This window comes from Hibiscus syriacus, unplaced genomic scaffold (assembly GCF_006381635.1).
Source record: "Hibiscus syriacus cultivar Baekdansim isolate YM2019G1 unplaced genomic scaffold, ASM638163v2 tig00004046_pilon, whole genome shotgun sequence".
NCBI classification, from domain to species: Eukaryota; Viridiplantae; Streptophyta; class Magnoliopsida; order Malvales; family Malvaceae; genus Hibiscus; species Hibiscus syriacus.
This window is the reverse complement of record NW_024061997.1, coordinates 651,495-675,135: the sequence shown is the minus strand read 5'-3', so window position 1 is coordinate 675,135 and position 23,641 is coordinate 651,495. Positions and strand designations below refer to the sequence as shown.

Sequence of the window (23,641 nt, the reverse complement as noted above, 5' to 3'; positions counted from 1 at the left end):
AAATTAAGAATTTAAAACTACGCTAAATGTGCCGGCATTTTTTTTTTGGCTTATTTAGGCCATTATTGTGAGTTTAAAAAATTAGGGAATGAATATTTTCTATCAAAAAATAATTAATTTAGACTTCCTATTTCTTTGAAATTTGATATATATATATCGGATATGAAAAATTATGAAGAAATATATATGTATTGTATATGGTTATGGATTTTTTTTAAATTAAAATCAAATTGTATCATGGTATTATAAATATTTACAATTAAATTTAAAAAAAAAAACTCAAATAACTCAATTCAATCCGAAAATTTTTAAATAAAGTTATTAGACTCAAATATCTCAAAATTTTGACTTGATTTGATTTGATTGAATGCTTAGAGATTAACAAAGTTGTGTTTCCCATGTGCATGGTTAACAACTCTAGAACTTATCAACACCTACACCATCCCTAGAAATCTCGTACGCATCACTACACCTGGTTTTGGTTATTCCAGCCGTGACATACAGCTTTGATCCATCAGATGTGATAGCAGATACATCACATATTGCTGGGATGAAAACCATAAGCTTTTCGTAGTTGGTGGCATCACGAGAGAACTGTAGACACCCGTTTTTGTCCGGGTTTTTTTCGTTATTTTATTATTATTATTATTATTATCGTTATCTTATTATTTTATTATTATTTATTATTACAAATTTTTGCAGGCTCAAACCCGAAGCCCATCAGATACCAAACCCGACCCAGAATTACAAGACCTGGAGCCCAGACCCGGTTCAGGCCCAATACCCGAACCAGGCCTGGATCTGGCCCAAGTAATTAGGGTTTTAAACCCTAAACGTATCATCATCCAGCCGCCGCCGCCAGCAACAAATGAACAGCCGCGCCACCGTCACTGTTCCGGCCCACTCCGATGGTCCAGCCGCCGTTCCCGCGCCACCATCGTCATCTACAGTGAAAAATCAATCAAACAGCAACCCCATCAGTCCCAAATCAACCCAAATCAGTAAAAAATATATATATATCCAAACCCTAAATTAAAAATACCTAAATCCCGATAAATCGGGAAATTTGTCCCTACCAAGGTCAGAGACCCTTACCCCTACGCTAGCATCATCATCATCTCACCAAACGAAGCAAAATCAACCATAAATCAAGCAAAGATATCAGAGGAAGGAGGTTTTTCATTCGGGAGATAAAAAAAAAACAGAGAGAAGAACGAGAGAGTATTCGGTGAAAAAAAACCCAGAGAAGTTCGTACAAAGAAAAAAAGGAAAAAGCTTTCGAACTAAAAAAAACAAAACATACCTTTGAGGGAGATTTGACCGTTAGTAGCTTCACCGGAGTTGTGGAACCCGTATCCTAAGGTAAGGGTTTCGTTTTGTTTTGTGGAGGGGGCTCGGTTTTAGTTTGGTGTTAGAGAAAGGCAGAGGAAAAAGGAAGAGTGAAAGTCTTTTGGGGTTTGGTTCAGCTCCCCATGGCCACCGATACAGTGGCCGGGGAGCCTCGGGTTTCTTGTTTCGGCAAGGGAGAAGGGAGAATAGAGAGAAAACGGTGAGAACGGCTGGGGGGGCTTTGAAATGAGAAGGGGTTTCTGAATAACCCTAAAATGGGATTATATCCCAGTTTCAAAAACGACGCCGTTTAGAGGGGTCAGGGCTTCCGTGTTTTCAAGTGTAAAGGGTAAATAGCACCTTAGGTCCCTTGCAGTTGTAATTTATTTATTTCAATCATATACTGAAAGTTTGCTTTATTATATTTTGAGCACTTATGTTTCTGTATTTCTATTTTAGTCCTGTTACTATGTGTTATATTATTATTTGTTAATGTTGAACTCTGGCCACAATGTTTGTAATAGTTTCATTTTAGTCCTAATTTCTTGTGTTATGATATTTTGTGGGTGTTTGAGTTTAGCCATCATCTTTGCAAATGTTCTATTTTGGTCACTGTCCGACATTTTGTTTAATTACTTTTTGATCCTCCGTATTTCTGTGAAATTGTTTTAGTCCTCATTTGCATGGTTTGTGTAATTATTTGATTTTACGCCTTAGAGTTTAGATTTGTTTCATTTCAGTCCATATTTGGTTATTTATTTCAATTTCATTAGTTTTTAATTTAGGCTATGATATTTATAATAATTGTATTTTAGTCACTTATTACATGTGTTGTGTGATTTTGGCTGATATTCAAATTTGGCCCATGAATTTATGATTATTCCCTTTTAGTCACTGTTTATTATTTGATTTAATTACTGTTTGGCCCTCTATGTTTCTGTTGATATTTTAATTTGGCCTTAATATTTATGTATGTTACATTTTGGTCACTCTTACAGTTTATGTATTTTGTATTTTGTATACCATGTTCATATAGTTTGTATTTTGGTCACTAGATCTTCTGTTGCTAATATTTTTATAAATTTGTACATTGTATTCTGCAGTTATTTTATTTTAGTCCTATTATTAAATGTAATGTTATTATAGTCATATTTTACTTTGGCCACAATGTTTGTATTAGTTTCATTTTAGTCACTGATTTTGTATGTTATATATTGGCTGATGTTCGATTTTGACTCTAAGATTTGTAAATCTTTTTATTTGAGTCACTAGTTTGCATTCGGTTTAATTACTATTTTAGTTCCTACATTTCTGTTTTTGTCATTTTAGTATTTTAATTTTCTATTTTACCGTTTTTGCCCTTTAAGTTGTTATTACCATGTTAATCATTGTAATTATTAAATACTTACTTTATGACTATTTTATTTTGGGTTGTAATATTCATTTGTATTTATTTCAATATGTATGTACATATTTCGTGTTATGTAATCATTCGTATCAAATGTAAATAAATATGCCTAACTCTATTGGTTGTAAATCTTTTATTGTGCATATTTTTATTTGTATTTATTTCCATTACATTATTATAGATGAAACATTGGACTTTTATTTTAAAGAACACATATGCGTAGAATGAGCGTGGAAAGTATCACTTGGTCGAAGTGATGCGATCCGATACGACATTTTAACAAATGTGAACTTGAAATAAATATAGTTCATTTTACCAATTAAATCTTGTTTATTCAAATAATTCAATACATTTGTTTTGTGGTATTTTTATTTTATGTTAATATCGATTTTCAATTCATATTCGATTCACATTTTATCAAAGAGGGAAATATTCTTTATGGATAAGGGATAGTCAAGTTAGCTTTCCCGATGGAGGATTGTTAATTTCGAGATTTCTTTTCAAGTTAAAGAATTTTTTTCTAATTAATTAATTTGAAGTAAATTAATCAATGTTCAATAAACAGATCATCTTGTAGCTTTATATTCGCTTCATCTTTTCCACCATTTACGACAACGTGTAAGCGACACAGTACCAATTTTGGGCGTTGTGGGAGTGCTTACCCTTCCCCACGCGTAACCGACTCCCGAATCCATTTAAATGAATCTTTGGTAACGCAGACCGAATTTTGTCTTAAAAAATGATTTTTCTTAAAATGGTTTTGAAAAGATGTTTTAGGTATTCGATCTACCTAACCTAAAGGTCGATGGCGACTCTATTCAATTTATTCCAAATTAATTCCAAAATCACAAAATTTTCAAATTAAAGCCATAATCGTTTTTAAAATAATATTTAATTGTTTTACAAAAATGGTTATGACAGCTTGGCGACTCTGCTGGGGACCTTTTTTTAGAGAGTCAGGTTGTATGTCGTTTACATATTGTCATCTTGGCGGAAATTATGATTTCTAGTTTTTAGTTAATTTATGATCCGTTTATTGAAATTTTAATTGCTTCGTTTTTTTTGTCGTACTAACATTTTATTTTTGGCTTTCAGCTTTGTCAGGATTTTATCATTTTTCTTTGTTTTGTTTTCCTTTTGGGTCGAAGGTAGGTATGTTCCTCCTCACACACATCACTCGCATTGGCATAACATAAGCCCTAGACACGAGCTTCGATCCAAATTAGTTGGGGTGAATGCTTTACTCTCGTAAGAATTTATTCTTCGTATGAGTTTTAGCAAATAACCCATGGGATACATACCTTATACCTTCGTAGGGATTTATTCCTCGTACGGGTATAAGACAGTGAATCCCCTCGAATTGAACTCGTTCCGTTTGAAACCTGTAATGGGTGAGGATCGAGGGTCTGGCAGTCCAAGGGGACACCGACATCAAGGACAATTCGAGTCCCTTTGCTCCGTTAGAGCCGAAACCAAGCATATAGTGAACCGTCGAACGATCACCCTAGGTATAGTCGTACCGAACCTTTGTCCGTCAGTAGGTACCCAAAATAGGTGTACACGAAGGAGGAACGATTCTAAACCTTAACCTTTTAAATTTGTAGAATATATTTTTCCGAATAAAGCATGCGAACTAGATACCATGCAGTTAGGACCAATTTCTGGAAAATAGATCATTTTGGGTAGATAGCATGTCCGGGTAGGATTGTTATTTAATTGAAAGCATGTTTGGGTAGATATCATGACGGGGTAGGTGTTATATCCATCTCTGAATTACATTTTTTATTTGTATCAATTATTTTACATGTACTAACTTATTTTTCTCTTTTGTTTGTGTATACTAACTTATTTCTTCTCTTTTGTTTGTGTCATTTTGTCATTTGCATTGCATTGCATTGCATCATCATAATGCAAAAGTGTTGATCCGTAAGGGGATATTCGAGAGAAAATTTTCACAAGAAGAGATAAAAGTTTTCAATTAAGTGATCGCATACACAGACATGCATCGAGGGCTAAAAAGAAGTCCAGAGTACAAGAATGAGATTTTCTCGAAGATCGTGCATCATTCGAGACTGATATGATAATCCACTGATCTAAGGAGTAATCCAGCAGTAGATTCTCATCCACAATTATTCCATCGTTAACCATCAGGGAGTGGAGCACAAACTTCAGCATAGCCGAGGTATTAATGGAGTTAGCTTACAGAGCATTGAGGGGCATCGGTTCCAAGTACAAAGATCCGAGACGAAGCAGTGAGCTCGAAGATCGTGCGTCATTCGGTACTGAGATGATGATCCACTGATTCAAGGAGTAATCTAGCAGTGGAGTCTTATCTACAATCATTTCGTCGCTAGTTATCAAAGAACGACACACCGACCTCACTACCACCGAGGCATTAACGGAGTCAGATTACAGAGCGTTTGAGGGGCATCATTATTGAGGACGAAGATCCGATATGAAGCAGTGATCCATTCCAGGCTCACCATCTAAGCGAAGACATGTCTGTAAAGTGGACTGTCTTGTAATGTGAAATTTTTTATCTCTGGTGGAAATTGTTCTACGGTATTTATCGTTGGGATCAATATTTTTGCATCCGCATTTGTATCATTGCATTTTATTCAACATTCATTTAAGCATTGTTATGTGCATTAATCATACCTTGTGGGAAACTTTGAGGAAGCGCTTCTAACTGTGCAACTGCATTCACAAAGTATTGAAAATGGATGCAAAATTTGAGGAATTGAAGAAAGAGCTGAACGAGAGTTTGCAAAAGTTGCAAGCAGAGTGGGAGGTTAAAATGGAGCAGATGCAAAAGACCACCGTGGATCGTATCTTGCAAAACCAAAAAGACCTAGTTGACCAAATGGTAGCAAAGATGGCTGAGCTCAACCAAGAAAAAGGCAAAGAAAAGATTTCATTAACCCGTGAAACAGTTAAATGTGTGAAAGCACAGGCTAGTTCGCAACCAATTATCTCGCCCAACAGGATTTCTAGTCACCTAGCGACGAGAAGAGCCAAGAACGAGATCCCAGATAATTTGAAACAGTGGTGCAGAGAGACATTCCATGGAATGAGAGGACAAAACTCTCACAACGGGATGGATGCAACAGAACTAGTACTAGTTCCTGACCTGGTGCTTCCGCCCAAATTCAAGATGCCTGAGTTTGAAAAGTATAGTAGAACCAGTTGCCTTAATTCACATCTCACGATGTTTATCCAAAGAATGACTGTATACACTAACAATGATCCGATGTTGATCCACTGCTTCCAAGATAGTTTGGTTGGACCCGCTTCTAGGGGTATAATCAACTGAGGCATACCCAAGTCCGCTCCTGGAGGGATTTGGCTGGTGTTTTTCTGGGCCAATACAAGCACATGATTGATATGGCCCCCGATCGAGCAATGCTTCAGAATATGAAGATGAAGAATTATGAGAGTTTCCGACAATATGCTCAACGATGGAGGGATGTCGCATCTCAAGTGCATCCACCAATGACTGAAAGAGAGTTCATCACTCTATTCATCGATACATTGAAGTCTCCATATATCGACTACATGATAGGGGTTGCCACTAAGAGTTTCTCTGACATTGTCATGTGTGGAGAAATGATCGAAAGAGCAGTCAAGAATGGCCAGATAGGAGGCACTAGTCATTCCGACAATGAGGAAAGAGATGATATTAACATTGAAGGATCTTATCTAGCTAATCTGGGGACCAAACCTCATAAGGCATTCTGTCGCATCGATCCAATCCCAATGACATATGAGGAATTGCTCCCAATGCTAGTTGAGAGGAACCTTGTGACTCCAGTTCAATCCAAACCAAGAGATACCCCATATCCTGAAGGCCGTGATATTAACGCCCTATGCAGCTATCATGTTGGGAGCTCGGGGCATACCACTGACAACTGCAAGACACTAAAGCACAAAATCCATAATATGTTTTATTCAGGGGTATCCTAATACTAAGCCAGAGAAGTCATTGCATCAACCACTTGCATCCATAGAGATTGTTTTGTTTGAACTCGTTTTTGTTCTTTCTTCAATATTTGCTTAAATATTTTTAATCTTTGATGACTGAAATGATGATACATTCTAAGGTTAAATAATTGAACAAATTTTAATCTTTAGTTCTTTGAATATCGAATGAATTACATATTCTTTTAATTCTTCAAGAATTATAGATTTTTGACATATGGCAAGATTAGACCTATTTTATTCTGTCTAAACCCAAAATAAAATCTCTCAATTTTTACCCGAAATAATTCCTGGTCACTACCAAATAACCAATTTTTGACATTCTATCTCTTTGAGACCTTGAAATATTCTTTCCACCTTGAAACACTGTATTTTTTTTGAGACACAAAAGTCATACCCATACCTTTCTTTGAGCCAATAAAGTCACCATCGTCTTCTTAGACGTAAAACCAACATTTTTCTACCAATAAAACTTACAGACATTGAGTACAAGATGTTCACTTGAACATAAACATTCCTACAAAGAAGACACCGTGTGGGGCATCTCGCATCAATTTTCTGAAGACGAGCATGAGCAATTGAGACATGTTGAGAGCAAGAAGCGAAGAGAAAAAATAGAATTCTTTCTATCATGCATTAATTACTGTTTTCATTTAAATAAAAATTAATCCTGAAAATTTATCCCCCTGGGGATACCTCTTCTGCAAGGACTTCTGTGTATGAGATGATGAACGGCTTTCTTTCTTTATCCCTTCACAAAAGGAGAAAATATATCCCTTGTGTCCCCATTTGAGCCTGAATGATATTTTCTTCTGATTCAACCATAATCAAGGATCACCCTCCATATTGGGGGGCAAGTTAGAGGAAATCTGCTCGTATGAGTGAAGACCATTGATCCAGATAAGATACCAAAAGGTGAACCAAATACACAGTGCAAAGATCATATTAAAGCGAAGAGAAAAGAAAAGCAAAGAGAAAGAAACAAAGTGAAAAAAAAAGAACAGAAAGTGGACAAAGAGCACATACAAAGAGTCTCTCGACTTAAATGGCACATCAAGTTTCAAACTATGAGATTGATCCAGAATTAGTTCACCAGAAGATCATAGAACATCAAGAGAAGACAAAGGACTCATACGAGCATATTCAAATTGAGCAAGACAAGATTGAAGGCATCAGAGTTAATTGATCCTTGGTTCAATCACCTTTCAACACTTGTTTGGGCCTTTTATCCATTTCTTTCATAACCCTGAACCATGACCTACATTACGTGCCTAAAAAGTCCATTCTAATCATACATGGATTTCTAAACAGAAAAGACTATCTTCAGATTTCATTCCGCTCATCAGGATTAATCTTTTATTTACAAAAGGTTTTCCAAAATCTTTAATGCATGATAGAGAAAAAAAATAACAAAGGGGGGTTCAAGACGTAAAATTCTGAGTAACGTCTTGAACTAAAGGAGGATTCGAGTTGAAAACCTGAAAGGGCGACTCGAATATGAAGATTATTACATAGGAGACGATTGCTCAAATCCCTTGATGAGGCATCACACAACATGAATGAGAACATGAGAGTTGGGAGTCAGAGAACACTTCCAATAATTGAGCACAGAAACTACTCCATCAGATCAGAGAACATCAAATAAATGAGAACACTATACTTTTGACCAAAAATAACCACTTGAGACTTTTTTATCCTTCCTTACTTAACCATCTCTCAAAGATAGCATTGATCTTGACACTTGTCAAATAGCTATAATTTATTGAAGGATTACAACTGTAATTAATTCTTTGATATCCAATGAACTCTTGTTCTATGATTTGTCAATTGTGAAACCTAAAAAGGGGCAATATTTTCAAAACTTTTGATTAAACATTTTTCAAAACTATTGATATTTTCAGACTTTTGAAAATAAAAGAAGAAGAAAAACATTTTCAAACAAGATAATCTCTCTGGAGGCGTATCTTGGAATTCAAAAAAAAAATATCTATCTGAAGCTCAAGATCGAAGCTGGGGCAAGAGAAGCTAAATTTTAGGGCAAAATTTGATGGAATAAACAAATTGTCTCAGGTCAAGGTTTGTAAGAGTACACATTGGTGGAAATACGGACAAGTTGAATCAATGATAGAGTGAAGACTGCTCTCGCGATCATTCTCCTTCTAGATCGAGAAAAGTACATACATACATACATACATACATACATACATACACATACATACATGATACATAAAATTGGGATCAAACATTTATCATCATGTGTATTAAAGACATTTTTCTCCTCGCTGGAGGACAAATTCAATAAAAAAAATCAAATAAATTTCATCTTGACATCCATCATAACATCCAAGATAGTCAGTCAAAAATACATCATTTTGATCTCTCAGGAAATCAAAGCTCATAAATGACCAGAAATCCCTAACTTGAAGAAGCAATGATTTGACTTCTTGAAGTCAACAATCAAGACATTTCCTCAACATACAGGAACAAGAAGACTATCTATCATCTTTGAGGTTTTTCATTGAAGTAAAATTCAGTCTCTTGAGACATTTTTCCACAAACTTTGAGATTTTTCTAAAAACAAATTTTGTCTCGCTTGAGACAATTTATTTCAAAACAAATTTCGTCTCATTTGAGACATTTTTCCTTTGAGATCCAAATTTTGAATTTGTTTCACATTAAACAAAGTTGATCTCATTTGAGATCGTATCTATTTCAAAACAAAATTTTTGTCTCACTTGAGATATTTTTCCACAAATTTTGAGAATTTTAAAACAAATTTTTGTCTCGCTTGAGACAATTTCTTTCAAAGCAAATTTTGTCTCGATTGAGACAGCTTTCTAAAAACAAATTTTGTCTCGTTTGAGACAATTTCTTGAAAAACAAATTCCGCCTCACTGGAGACATTTTTCATTGAGATACAAATTTCGAATTTGTGTCACATTAAACAAAGTTGATCTCACTTGAGATCGTTTTCTCAAACTTTGTCTCGCTTGAGACAATTTCTCTAAAAACAAATTTTGTCTCATTTGAGACTATATCTTAAAGCAAATTTTGTCTCGCTTGAGACATCATTTTCTCTCATAATACAAATTTCAAGGTTGTTGTACTTAAAGCAAAATTAATATCACTTGAGATTTTCAAAGTTGATTTGTCTCGCACGAGACAGTTTCCCCTTTAAACAAGTCCTGAAATTGTTTCATTTGAAACAAAATAAACACTTTTGAAAACACCTTTGAGGTTATTTCCATATAAACAAAATCGACAATATTTGAATCTTTTAAAACGATTTTTTTTTGTCTCTCTTGAGACAGTTTCTCTTGAAAAAAATCTTTGAGTTTGTTTCTCTTGAAAAAATCTTTGAGTTAGTTTCTCTTGAAAAAAAATCTTTGAGTTTGTTTCTCTGGAAAAAATCTTTGAGTTTGTTCCTCTTGAAAAAATCTTTGAGTTTGCTCCTTTTGAATAAAAATCTTGGAGTTTGTTCCTTTTGAAAAATATCTTTGAGTTGTTTCTTTTGAAAAATCTTTGAGTCTATTTATTGTGAAACAAAGTTTTGTCTCTCTTGAGACAATTTCGTGAAAAATCTTTGAGTCTGAAACAAAGTTTTGTCTCTCTTGAGACAATTTTGTGAAAAAAAATCTTTGAGATTGTTTCTTTTGAAAAAATCTTTGAGTTTGTTTCTTTGGAAACAAAATTTTGTCTCTCTTAAGATAGTTTCTTTTAAAACAAAAATCTTTGAGTTTGTTTCTTTGGAAACAAAATTTTGTCTATCTTAAGATAATTTCTTTTGAAAAAAATCTTTGAATCTGTTTCTCTTAAAATGAATTTTGTATCTCTTGAGACAGTTTCTCTTGAAGTAAATCTTTGAATATGTTCATTTTGAAAATCTTTGAGTTTGTTTCTCTTAACAAAATCATCTTTGAGTCTATTTCTTTAAAAACAAATGTTGTCTCTCTTGAGACAGTTTCTAATGAAAAACTAACTTTTGAGATTGTTTCATTTGAAACAAATTTGGTCTCACTTAAGATGTGATCCATCTTTGAGTCTGTTTCTTTTGAAACAAAATTTTATCTCTTAAAGACAATTTCTTTTGAAAAAAAAATCTTTGAGTTTGTTTCCTTTGAAACAAAATTTTGTCTCTCGAGACAACTTCTTTTGAAAATACCCACATTTGAGATCGTTTAGACAATTTCTTTTAAAACTACCCACCTTTGAGATCGTTTCTATTAAAACAAATTTTGTCTCGCATGAGACAGTTTCCTTTCAATGACATCTTTGAATCGTTTCCCTTCAAACGAATTTTGTCTCTTGAAACATTTTCTCTTAAAACAAGATCATCTTTGAGTTTGTTTCTCTGGAAACAAGGTTTTATCCCTTAAAACAGTTTCTTTTGAAGAAAAATCTGAGTCTATTTCTTTGGAAACAAAATTTTGTCTCACTAAGATACAATTTTCTGAAAAGCAAAGTTTTGTCTCTTATGACAATGTCTTCTTAAAAAAAAATCATCATTGAATCTCTTTCTTTGGAAACAAAATTTTGTTTCTCTCGAGACAGTTTCTTTGAGAAAAATCTTTGAGTTTGTTTCTTTGGAAAACAAAATTTACCATCATTGAATTTGTTTCCCATGAAACAAAACAAACATCTTTGAAATCGTTTCCCTTGAAATGAATTTTGTCTCATTTGAGACAGTTTCCCATGAAACACAGATATTTGAGAACGTTCCCTTAAAAACAAATTTTGTCTCGCTTGAGACAATTTCCCTTTAAACGTCATCTTTTGAGTTGTTTCATTTGAAATGAATTTTGTCTCTTTCGAGACAGTTGCTTTTGAAACACATTATCTTTGAGCTTGTTTTCTTGAAACAAATCTTTGAGTCTGTTTCTTTTGAAACAAATCTTTAATTTGGTTTCTCTTGAAACCATAACTCCTAAAGATGGCCATCCGTCTTCATCATGTAGGAACCGTGTCATCCCCAGACCAGATCTCCTCATCACGTAGGAGCCGTGTTATCACCTTTAGATGGCCAGAACTCTTCATCACGTATGAGCCGTGTCATCCCCTGACCAGATTTCCTCATCACGTAAGAACCGGGTCACCCTTAGATAACCAGCCGTCCTCATCACGTAGGAACCGTGTTATCACCTTTAGATGGCCAGACCTCTTCATCACGTATGAGCCGTGTCATCCCCTGACCAGATTTCCTCATCACGTAGGAACCGGGTCACCCCTAGATAACCAGCCGTCCTCATCACGTAGGAACCTAGTTATCACCCTTCCTAAAGATGACCAGAACTCTTCATCACGTATGAGCCGTGTCATCCCCCGACCAGAACTCTTCGTCACGTATGAGCCGTGTCATCCCCCGACCAGATTTTTTCATCACGTAGGAGCCGTGTCGCCCTTAGATGACCAGACCTCTTCATTGCGTATGAGCAGTGTCGTCCCCACCAACAAAACTATCCATTTTTTTCAAACCAAAAAGAGGAGAACCAGACAAAAACGTGTTTTCTTGCCGTCTTTGCCCTATTCTTGTTAACACAAGAATGTGCAAAGAGGGGCAGCTGTAGACACCCGTTTTTGTCCGGGTTTTTTTTGTTATTTTATTATTATTATTATTATTATTATCGTTATCTTATTATTTTATTATTATTTATTATTACAAATTTTTGCAGGCTCAAACCCGAAGCCCATCAGATACCAAACCCGACCCAGAATTACAAGACCTGGAGCCCAGACCCGGTTCAGGCCCAATACCCGAACCAGGCCTGGATCTGGCCCAAGTAATTAGGGTTTTAAACCCTAAACGTATCATCATCCAGGCGCCGCCGCCAGCAACAAATGAACAGCCGCGCCACCGTCACTGTTCCGGCCCACTCCGATGGTCCAGCCGCCGTTCCCGCGCCACCATCGTCATCTACAGTGAAAAATCAATCAAACAGCAACCCCATCAGTCCCAAATCAACCCAAATCAGTAAAAAAAATATATCCAAACCCTAAATTAAAAATACCTAAATCCCGATAAATCGGGAAATTTGTCCCTACCAAGGTCAGAGACCCTTACCCCTACGCTAGCATCATCATCATCTCACCAAACGAAGCAAAATCAACCATAAATCAAGCAAAGATATCAGAGGAAGGAGGTTTTTCATTCGGGAGATTAAAAAAAAAACAGAGAGAAGAACGAGAGAGTATTCGGTGAAAAAAAAACCAGAGAAGTTCGTACAAAGAAAAAAAGGAAAAAGCTTTCGAACTAAAAAAAAAACAAAACATACCTTTGAGGGAGATTTGACCGTTAGTAGCTTCACCGGAGTTGTGGAACCCGTATCCTAAGGTAAGGGTTTCGTTTTGTTTTGTGGAGGGGGCTCGGTTTTAGTTTGGTGTTAGAGAAAGGCAGAGGAAAAAGGAAGAGTGAAAGTCTTTTGGGGTTTGGTTCAGCTCCCCATGGCCACCGATACGGTGGCCGGGGAGCCTCGGGTTTCTTGTTTCGGCATGGGAGAAGGGAGAATAGAGAGAAAACGGTGAGAACGGCTGGGGGGGCTTTGAAATGAGAAGGGGTTTCTGAATAACCCTAAAATGGGATTATATCCCAGTTTCAAAAACGACGCCGTTTAGAGGGGTCAGGGCTTCCGTGTTTTCAAGTGTAAAGGGTAAATAGCACCTTAGGTCCCTTGCAGTTGTAATTTATTTATTTCAATCATATACTGAAAGTTTGCTTTATTATATTTTGAGCACTTATGTTTCTGTATTTCTATTTTAGTCCTGTTACTATGTGTTATATTATTATTTGTTAATGTTGAACTCTGGCCACAATGTTTGTAATAGTTTCATTTTAGTCCTAATTTCTTGTGTTATGATATTTTGTGGGTGTTTGAGTTTAGCCATCATCTTTGCAAATGTTCTATTTTGGTCACTGTCCGATTTTGTTTAATTACTTTTGATCCTCCGTATTTCTGTGAAATTGTTTTAGTCCTCATTTGCATGGTTTGTGTAATTATTTGATTTTACGCCTTAGAGTTTAGATTTGTTTCATTTCAGTCCATATTTGGTTATTTATTTCAATTTCATTAGTTTTTAATTTAGGTTATGATATTTATAATAATTGTATTTTAGTCACTTATTACATGTGTTGTGTGATTTTGGCTGATATTCAAATTTGGCCCATGAATTTATGATTATTCCCTTTTAGTCACTGTTTATTATTTGATTTAATTACTGTTCGGCCCTCTATGTTTCTGTTGATATTTTAATTTGGCCTTAATATTTATGTATGTTACATTTTGGTCACTCTTACAGTTTATGTATTTTGTATTTTGTATACCATGTTCATATAGTTTGTATTTTGGTCACTAGATCTTCTGTTGCTAATATTTTTATAAATTTGTACATTGTATTCTGCAGTTATATATATTTTATTTTAGTCCTATTATTAAATGTAATGTTATTATAGTCATATTTTACTTTGGCCACAATGTTTGTATTAGTTTCATTTTAGTCACTGATTTTGTATGTTATATATTGGCTGATGTTCGATTTTGACTCTAAGATTTGTAAATCTTTTTATTTGAGTCACTAGTTTGCATTCGGTTTAATTACTATTTTAGTTCCTACATTTCTGTTTTTGTCATTTTAGTATTTTAATTTTCTATTTTACCGTTTTTGCCCTTTAAGTTGTTATTACCATGTTAATCATTGTAATTATTAAATACTTACTTTATGACTATTTTATTTTGGGTTGTAATATTCATTTGTATTTATTTCAATATGTATGTACATATTTCGTGTTATGTAATCATTCGTATCAAATGTAAATAAATATGCCTAACTCTATTGGTTGTAAATCTTTTATTGTGCATATTTTTATTTGTATTTATTTCCATTACATTATTATAGATGAAATATTGGACTTTTATTTTAAAGAACACATATGCGTAGAATGAGCGTGGAAAGTATCACTTGGTCGAAGTGATGCGATCCGATACGACATTTTAACAAATGTGAACTTGAAATAAATATAGTTCATTTTACCAATTAAATCTTGTTTATTCAAATAATTCAATACATTTGTTTTGTGGTATTTTTATTTTATGTTAATATCGATTTTCAATTCATATTCGATTCACATTTTATCAAAGAGGGAAATATTCTTTATGGATAAGGGATAGTCAAGTTAGCTTTCCCGATGGAGAATTGTTAATTTCGAGATTTCTTTTCAAGTTAAAGAATTTTTTTCTAATTAATTAATTTGAAGTAAATTAATCAATGTTCAATAAACAGATCATCTTGTAGCTTTATATTCGCTTCATCTTTTCTACCATTTACGACAACGTGTAAGCGACACAGTACCAATTTTGGGCGTTGTGGGAGTGCTTACCCTTCCCCACGCATAACCGACTCCCGAATCCATTTAAATGAATCTTTGGTAACGCAGACCGAATTTTGTCTTAAAAAATGATTTTTCTTAAAATGGTTTTGAAAAGATGTTTTAGGTATTCGATCTACCTAACCTAAAGGTCGATGGCGACTCTATTCAATTTATTCCAAATTAATTCCAAAATCACAAAATTTTCAAATTAAAGCCATAATCGTTTTTAAAATAATATTTAATTGTTTTACAAAAATGGTTATGACAGATATCTGTTGGCAGGTCATACTCTTTTAATAGCTCCGGCAATGGCTTTTGTATTGTCCCTGTAAAAGGCCAAATATCAGTGACCATGACAACTTTTGGGGCCAAACTTATAGGAGATCATGCACTGCATTCTACTACATATCTTGATGCTCAAATAAAGGATCAAGTTGGTGTTCAAGTCCCATGACCTTAAACACAAAATTAGAGAGGTTAATGTTCTTTTAGCTAATGAACGAAGTCATCGAGATGTGGACTTTGGTTCTCAAGTCTAAGCTTCATTTGTTGCCAAAATTCCCTGGAAGACCCAGAACTTGGACTTTTTTTAATTTCGAATAGTTTGAGGTGTTACAAATAGTATATGTTTAGAATTTTACTTAACCTATTGACAATGTGTACATACTATGCAAATACAACTGCTTAAACCTAGGTCCTCTAAGAAAAACAACATAATTTTTTGTCGCTTAGATCATTCAATGAATTCAGCTAAACACTATCTTTAAAGCACAAGCAGTGAGGTGCATATATAGACATTACCATCTGAAATAACAAAACCAAAGCTATGTTTCATACATTAAATACAAAGACAAACCTTTGATTTTATTAACCAACCATTTGGTTCCTCCTCCGATAATGTTTGAGATTTGCTGATTATAAGGAGGAAACAGATATATGTTAGTATGAAGTTGATAAACAAATGCACAGCTCAAGGGCTATATGAATTCAATAAAGATTGTATTATATTTATCTGACAATAGAAAATAACTGTTGAGAAAAAGAAAAAACCTAGTATTAACGTTTGTTTATTATAGATGCTATTTTATTATTAAAACAGATCTCCTATTACCGTTTCTAATACATTGATGAGGAGCAGTGCTATTTTTCACTAAAAATAATCGAGGCAGTGTTATTTTTTTTTTTTTTTTTTGAAATCAGGCTCAAGTACTCAACCACGTTTTTGGTCAGTTGACTTTGTATATTTGTTAGATTACTCAACTTTAATTTTATTTTATCTTACTTTGTCATATAACCTTTTAGTTTTGTTCTCTTTTGATCGCTCGATTATTAAATATTTAATGTGATTTGAAATCATGTGAAATCCCCTAAAACATTTCTCTCAAACTCATATTTTCAGATTTTTTTTTTGTAGGTGGTAGATTATTTTCTTCCAAATTTGAATAGTGAAATAGTTAAAAAAGAAAGAAAGAAAGAGAAAAACAATATATATCTATTCTATATTAATCAGAGAATGAAAATTACAAATCAAACCATGAAAATATCAATATTTTTATTTAAATTTCATCCGTTTTGGGGAACTCAAATCGTAAAAAAAAAAAAAGGAAAAATAATTTAGTACCAATTACGTTACAAATAACAACCGTCAATGATCTAATGGCAATAAAAGACTCCCCTACCATGGGAAAGAAAAATAAAATATTAAGTTAATTTCAAAAATACCTAAAATATAATATTTTGGATATTATCCTTTCACAGTTGAAGGTTGGTGGTGAAAAGTAAAACGAAATTCAAAAGTTTTTCTTTATCAAATCAATCTTTTTAAAAAAATTATTAAGCTAAATGTGATTAAAATGTAGTATATGTTCTAAGTATTCTTAATCATTTGATAATAAATATTTAATTAGATTTGAAGTCGTTGATGCTCAAACTCATGACCTCTACGATAAATGATAATTCCTTTGATACTTGAACTCATGACCACTATAAATAATAACAATTCTTTAAACACCGAAGTAAGTTGGTTAATACTAATTCTTTTAAAAGTTAGATAAGTAATAAAAATTAGGTGAATAAATAAGTAATTTATCCTTGAAATTATAATAACCAACCCCGACGCCTATTCAGATGGATGAACAAATATGAAAATGAAACTACAGCTAGCAGCGCGCAAGCTGACCACAATTTGCTTTTTAATCAAATTAATCGACCATGAAGATGATGATGATGATAATAATTGAAGAAGAAGCAAGTAAATGAAATGGGTTGAGGGGGTGATGAGAAAAAGAAAAGATAAAGGAAAGCATACTTCGATTTCGTCGCCGACGGAACTGAGTTGCTTCTCCGCCTTATGGCCCACCTTGTTCAACATCTGATCCATTTCTCCCCAATCTCAATCCTTGATTATCCCCTAGCTTGTTTAAATTGTTATTTTCAATCTCTGTTTTCGGATTTGGAATTGGAACGAATTACGTGATAATTTCGATCGAGAGAGAGAGAGTGAGAGGCCCTTGCTTCCTCTTTTTATGTTTTCTTATCTATTATAAACAAGTAATTAGTTATATATTTTTTCGGTTGTTTGTCTTTGTATTATCTTATTTTAGATTTGATTATCCACAGTTTACAGTAGAAAAAAATGCTAATATTAAAACCCTAAACCCTAAATTTAAAATTTCAATACAGAAACTTTCTATCAAATTAGCTGCACAGCGTTGTTGCTAAAGCTATATACTAATTGTTAGCATATTAAACAAAGTGACATTCTTCATCAACGACTCATCACTTACCCTTTCTTCCACTCATATCTTTCCTTAATCCTTTCTACGTGTTCGTGTTCGTGTTCGTGTTCGTGTTTGTACTCGTATAAATATATATCTTTGATACACATCACGTATCTGTATTTTTTTAGGTTTAGCTTCTTTTTTCTCCTTTCTTTCAATCCAATTTGCGTCTGAATTATAATCGCATAAACAGAAGATATAACCTACAAGGCGCGCTTTTAAAGATGTATCTGACGCAACACGCATTTATCTTATATGATATAAAACGATTTTAATCCAGAAAATAATTTGACATGAATGTTATTTTCGACATTAATTTGAAACGAATGTAATATTTTGTCCAACTTTATATTCAAAACCAGCACTAGTTTTGCACATTTGGGATACCGTGATGCTTGTGGTAGTTAAAAAGAAGGGATAAAATGAAACCGTGAAGAAGTAACGAAGTTGGTTCAAGTGGTAAGCAGTTTGATATCGTTTAAGTATGTCTCGAGTTTGAGTCATTGTATGTACAGAAAATTATTACTAAAAGACTTAACCATCAAAATTAGGTGTGTGATATAAATCAGTTCGAATTAATTAAGATAAATCAGTTGGTAGAGCACAAGGTTCTTAACCTTGAGGTCGTGGGATCGAGTCTCACATAGGACATTTCATAATTCGGAGATCTCCTACGGAAGTTGCTCTCAATTTGGTGTTGGGGACAACCTGCTATCTTACCTCCCCTTACCCCATACATATGGTAAAAAAGGGACAACCATTACTGTGAAAGTTGTGGAGGTAACTTGAAGGCAACGAATCGGAAAAGAGATGTAGTGATGTGCCAACAACCCTATCCTCAACTTCAACTTACTTATTCCACTAACTGAAACCACAACTGCTCCCAACTTGCTTTTCCCAATATTACAAACATCTCTATCCACTTTGCCAGCCCCTTAAGTCATTTTTTTATCAACAAAGGAAGTAACAGGGTTATACCACCAATAAATAAATCATAAATATATAAACAACAGTAATGATAGAGTTATTTAAGTTATTTTTATTGTGTTATATCCTTGACTTTCAAAAATTATTATATCTTTATTAGGTAATCACCTTCGAATAGAATCTTTTGTTTATTGGGTTTTTGAGAAATTTTACATCACTCGAGTCAACTATAGTATATAGACAAGACTTTTGACAGACTTACGTGATTTATCAGTGTGATATCTAAGAATTTGATCACCTGATATATTTAACCTGGTGACCTACGAATAGTTATAATGATCTTATGCCTGACTTTATCAGCCATAATCACTATAAATACTTCTTAACCACGATTAAGAAGTAAGATCCTGGACGATCATCCTACTCTCTACTTCTTCCTCCACATCTATATCCCTCATTATGCTTTCATCTCTATCAACGAGGAAAATCGATCAACGTTATCTTATAAATTGCAACTCTTAATCCAAATTAGAAGAATTGAATCACCAACGACTGATAAGATAAACTTGTTCCCAACCAATGGAACAATAAAATATTTTCTACCGTGAATATGCTGCGTGGTTTAGTAGCATTAAGAAAAACGTAGTTAATTAGTACTGCAAGTATGGGTGTTTTGGCAAGACAAAGCAAGAAACATCCAACAGCAACAAGTCTAGTCCATTGCTTTCATCAAACTACCCGATATTTGAACTTCCATTATTTCCAAATTCAACAACAAAGTTAAAACTGATGGCTACCAACCGTTAGTAAATCACTATTAAATCGGAAATCAAGGGAGAGGAGCAAAGACTGGGAAGCGAGAACATGGCGAAGAAGCAGCAGGTAATGCCGGTTCCTCCAGCATGGGGCATAAGGGGCAGCTTCCAATCGCTTGTTGCTCTTCTCATTGCTACTCTTGTCGTTGCTGCAATCTATCTGAGACAGAGCAATGAACGATTGTTCCAGTACTGGACTACTCAAAAGGATCCTGCTGGTTTGTCGACGTCGACCTGCAAATTGTTCACCGGAAAGTGGGTATATGATAATGAATCCTACCCTTTATACAAAGAGAAAGAATGCGCCTTTATGTCTGATCAGTTAGCTTGTGAGAAGTTTGGGAGAATGGACCTTAACTACCAGTTCTGGAGATGGCAACCTCATCACTGTGACCTCCCCAGGTCTCCTTTTGTTTTTATTTTTTATTTTCCATTTCTTTTCTTCTTCCATGGATAAGAATTGACCGGAAGCAGGGATGATGATGGTTTTAAAGTTGCATTTTGGGAATGCTTCTTAAGTTTTGTGGAATGTTTGCTTGTTTTATGTTAATAAGGTTCAATGCCACAGCATTGCTGGAGAAGCTTAGGAACAAGAGGCTTGTTTACGTTGGGGACTCACTCAACAGAAACCAATGGATTTCCATGGTCTGCCTGGTGGACTCGGTCATCGCTCCAGCCTTCAGATCCATGCATAACAATGGCTCCATCAACATTTTCAAAGCCACTGTGAGTCTCTAATATTTCCAAAGTCCAATATAAACAGTGGTTTATCGTTCTTTTCGCCTCAGCATTTGCATTTTCTGATATTTTCGAGAGTGGCTAAATTTAAGGAATATAATGCAACAATTGAATTCTACTGGTCTCCATTGATGGTGGAATCCAACTCTGATGACCCAGTTAATCATCGGGTGCAAGATAGGATTGTTAGAGTCCAGGCAATTGAAAAGCATGCAAGGCATTGGACTAACGCAGATTTCCTTATATTCAACACCTATCTTTGGTGGAGAAGACGCCAAATGAAGGTTTTGTAAGTACATTTTCCAACACCTAATTAAAATTAGCATAAATTATTCGTATGATCAGTTGACTATTGTCCATTTTCATTTTGACCATTGATTTTAGAATTTTGTCAAACAGATCACTTAACTATTTAAGTGTGTCAATCAAGCCACCCGCTGTTAACATTTAACGGAAGTGCTGATGTGACAATTAATCACCACCTGATTGGAGGATTAAATTTATTGAATTAAATTATAAACATGACCAAATTGATATAATGTATAAGTATTGAAGACCAATTATGTAATTAAACCAATTTTATTAATAAGATGGTGATTAACCCCCACATCAGTATTTAACATAAATCTTAACAGCATGTGACTTGATTGACACACTTAAATAATTAAGTGGTTCGATTGACAATTTCAAAATTTGTGATCAAAATGAAAAATACAATAGTTAAGTGGCCATATGAATAGTTTACCACCTTTTTCGTCCAAGTTTTAACTTGAGGTAACCCTAATATCAGGTGGGGGTCTTTTGAAAACCCAGAATCTGGGATATACAAAGCAGTAAAGTTGCCAAGAGTATACGAGATGGCCTTACAGACTTGGGCACAATGGCTAGAGGTTCATGTCAATAGAAACAAGACCAAGTTATTCTTTATGAGCATGTCACCAACTCACCAAAAGTACACAATACGATCATCTAATCTCTAACCTTTTGATCATTACAGATCCTTATATGTGATGCAAAAACTTTGCAGGGCCGCGAAATGGGGCGGGATCGGAGGCAAAAATTGTTACAGTGAAACGGAACTCGTTACCGAAGAAGGATACGTAGGTGATGGAGCGAGTCCAAGGATGATGCGTGTGGTGGATAAGGTGCTTGATGAACTGAAAACAAGAGGCTTGAACGTGCAGATGATTAACATTACACAGTTATCAGATTATAGGAAAGAAGCCCATCCATCAATTTATAGGAAACATTGGGAAACAATAACAGAAGAACAATTAGCGAATCCCAAGAATTATTCGGATTGTATTCATTGGTGCCTCCCAGGAGTGCCTGATGTGTGGAATGAGCTGCTCTACGCTTACATTCTTCAACTTTGACAATTCCCCATTTCCAAATAAAATGTTTTTGAAAATCAGGGGTTGATTCTGAATGTTAACTGTTGATTCAATGAATTATAGCTGACAAAGGCTTACATGTATCTTTACTCTCTGTTTCTTGATGGGAAATGAAAGTGAATGTAGTTTTCTTTGTTTGATGAAGCATCATTAAATTCTTTCCCTCCTTACAATGTGTAAACGGTTGAACCATTTCACCAAATACAATTCCCAGGGGTGTAAATTATCTAAATTTTAACAAATAAAATTATATTCATATTCGTTTCTTTAATTTTGAAAGTTTTTATGTTTAATTTGTATTCGTTTAAATTTTTAATATCGTGTTTGTGTTTGTTTGTTTTGCATTCGCAAACTTATTCATTTCACTTTCAAGAATATATTTATTTAACGTTCGTTTAATGTTTATTTTATTTGTAAGCCAAAGAAAAATAGTGAAATGACTCTACTAATCCTTAATTTTCTTAAGCTTCACTGTTTGAAATTCAATGTTCACCTTGTATTCAATTCAGTATTTATCTTCACCAATATTTAAAATATAAAAAAAATAAAAGGAAATCGAGTAAATGAGCTTATAAACAAGTAGATAAACGAGTTTGTTTATAAATACAAACGAATCGAACACATCTCTATTTATTTTGTTTGTTTATTAAACGAACATAACAAAAATTTATTCGTACTCATTTATTGAACTTAATAAACGCAAATAAACAGAGTTTATACATCACGAATAGTTCATCTTACTTTGTTCATTTAAGCCATTAACCATTCCTAGCATGATATGCGCCACCAAGAAGTCTCTCCTTGTCCTTGCAGGTTTTATTTTAAACGCATCACTTGAAACTGAAAATGACCTTCCACCTGCAATATTAGCTTCATTGCTTAACACGACTTCCCTTTATCAACAAAAGAACGGCAATAATAACCGGCGTCAAAATCATGATCAAAGCCTGTATGATGTTTGGTCTTGTAAGCTCTGGAAAAAGTATGCTTCCATACTTGATAATGGCTGCACCCACCACTGAACCACCACCTAATTTCCACATGTAACTCACATCTTCCTGTTTTACATCCAGGATTTGCACAATCAGATTCTAAACTATAAATTCAATCAAACTTTTCTTATTCACGTGTCAACCGATATATGTCATGAAGGAAAATGATTCAATTCTGTAATAGAATTCAACTGAACGACATTGAAGTGCATTAAATTTAGGGGTTTTAAAGAATACCCATTTTTAATTCAACCACTACAAAACGAAACATTAGAGAGAAACTGACCTGAGTGATGAAAGCAGAATTGGGTTCATCGAAACTTGGATTTTCTTCATCGGTTTGGGAATCAACAGCGCGAATGGGAAATGAGCGTTGAAACGAGGTAGTAGAGGAGCGGTTGTTGGCGTCGATGAGAAACTTTACGTACCCATTCACCCGTGAAGCGGAATTCATACGACGGTGACTTACGGCGGAGCAGAGGAGCTTAAGTGTTCCGCTTGCCATGGCTGAAGCTGCCATTTCTCACCCCCTCCTTTTCCTTTCTTTCTAACAGCAGCGCTTGGATGCGGCGTAAAGCATTACAATTGGATTCCTATCCCTCTTGGTGTATATATATGGGTAAATTATAATGTTTTTCACTAAATTTTACGGTGAATGTTATTTTTCTCATTGAAGATTAAAACATTTCAATTTAATCTTTAAAGCCAATTTTGTGTTGTAGTTTTGATCACTAAACTTTTAATTTTTATCTCTAAAGTCACTTAGTTATATAATTGTAATTATAATTTTGTTTCAGATTTGTGTTTGGCAGTGGCAGATACATATATATTTGAGGGTAGGCACGTAACCAACCAGAAATCTAAATTTTTTCCGGTTAATAATTTATTTTAATGATAGTGCTCACCGTGAAATTTTATTTG

At 34.3% G+C, this 23,641-nt stretch overlaps 3 protein-coding genes across 3 annotated transcripts; 1 reads left to right on the top strand and 2 right to left on the bottom strand.

Annotated features, from left to right (window-relative positions):
* Positions 1-417: 417 nt before the first annotated feature.
* LOC120188290 (uncharacterized protein At5g01610-like) lies at positions 418-17,565 on the bottom strand. The gene is made up of 4 exons (XM_039191754.1): positions 17,383-17,565; positions 15,931-15,985; positions 15,342-15,400; positions 418-594 (listed from the first exon to the last, which is right to left on the bottom strand). Exons 1-4 carry the CDS (start codon positions 17,452-17,454, stop codon positions 418-420), a joined length of 363 nt encoding a protein of 120 aa, XP_039047685.1. The 5' UTR covers positions 17,455-17,565.
* A 2,080-nt stretch (positions 17,566-19,645) lies between these two features.
* Positions 19,646-21,811, top strand: LOC120188474 (protein trichome birefringence-like 34). Its single transcript, XM_039191901.1, has 5 exons — positions 19,646-19,998; positions 20,151-20,322; positions 20,427-20,623; positions 21,125-21,286; positions 21,362-21,811. Exons 1-5 carry the CDS (start codon positions 19,646-19,648, stop codon positions 21,708-21,710), a joined length of 1,233 nt encoding a protein of 410 aa, XP_039047832.1. The 3' UTR covers positions 21,711-21,811.
* Positions 21,812-22,385: 574 nt separating this feature from the next.
* LOC120188207 lies at positions 22,386-23,283 on the bottom strand. Its single transcript, XM_039191711.1, has 2 exons — positions 23,007-23,283; positions 22,386-22,786 (listed from the first exon to the last, which is right to left on the bottom strand). The coding sequence occupies exons 1-2, from the start codon at positions 23,238-23,240 to the stop codon at positions 22,601-22,603; spliced, it is 420 nt and encodes a 139-aa protein (XP_039047642.1). The 5' UTR covers positions 23,241-23,283; the 3' UTR covers positions 22,386-22,600.
* Between the last annotated feature and the right edge of the window lie 358 nt (positions 23,284-23,641).

Bases quoted from the DNA above. Each gene is read 5' to 3' on its own strand.
- LOC120188290 (XM_039191754.1), bottom strand. From the start codon at position 17,454: ATGGATCAGATGTTGAACAAGGTGGGCCATAAGGCGGAGAAGCAACTC. The intron at 15,401-15,930 runs GTTTGTCTTTGT...GGCCTTTTACAG, and splicing joins GTTGGTTAATAAAATCAAAG to GGACAATACAAAAGCCATTG. The intron at 595-15,341 runs TGTCATAACCAT...GGGTGTCTACAG, and splicing joins ATGACCTGCCAACAGATATC to TTCTCTCGTGATGCCACCAA.
- LOC120188474 (XM_039191901.1), top strand. From the start codon at position 19,646: ATGGCGAAGAAGCAGCAGGTAATGCCGGTTCCTCCAGCATGGGGCATA. The intron at 20,323-20,426 runs GTGAGTCTCTAA...GCTAAATTTAAG, and splicing joins TCAACATTTTCAAAGCCACT to GAATATAATGCAACAATTGA. The intron at 20,624-21,124 runs GTAAGTACATTT...CCCTAATATCAG, and splicing joins AGACGCCAAATGAAGGTTTT to GTGGGGGTCTTTTGAAAACC.
- LOC120188207 (XM_039191711.1), bottom strand. From the start codon at position 23,240: ATGGCAGCTTCAGCCATGGCAAGCGGAACACTTAAGCTCCTCTGCTCC. The intron at 22,787-23,006 runs GTCAGTTTCTCT...GATGTAAAACAG, and splicing joins ATTCTGCTTTCATCACTCAG to GAAGATGTGAGTTACATGTG.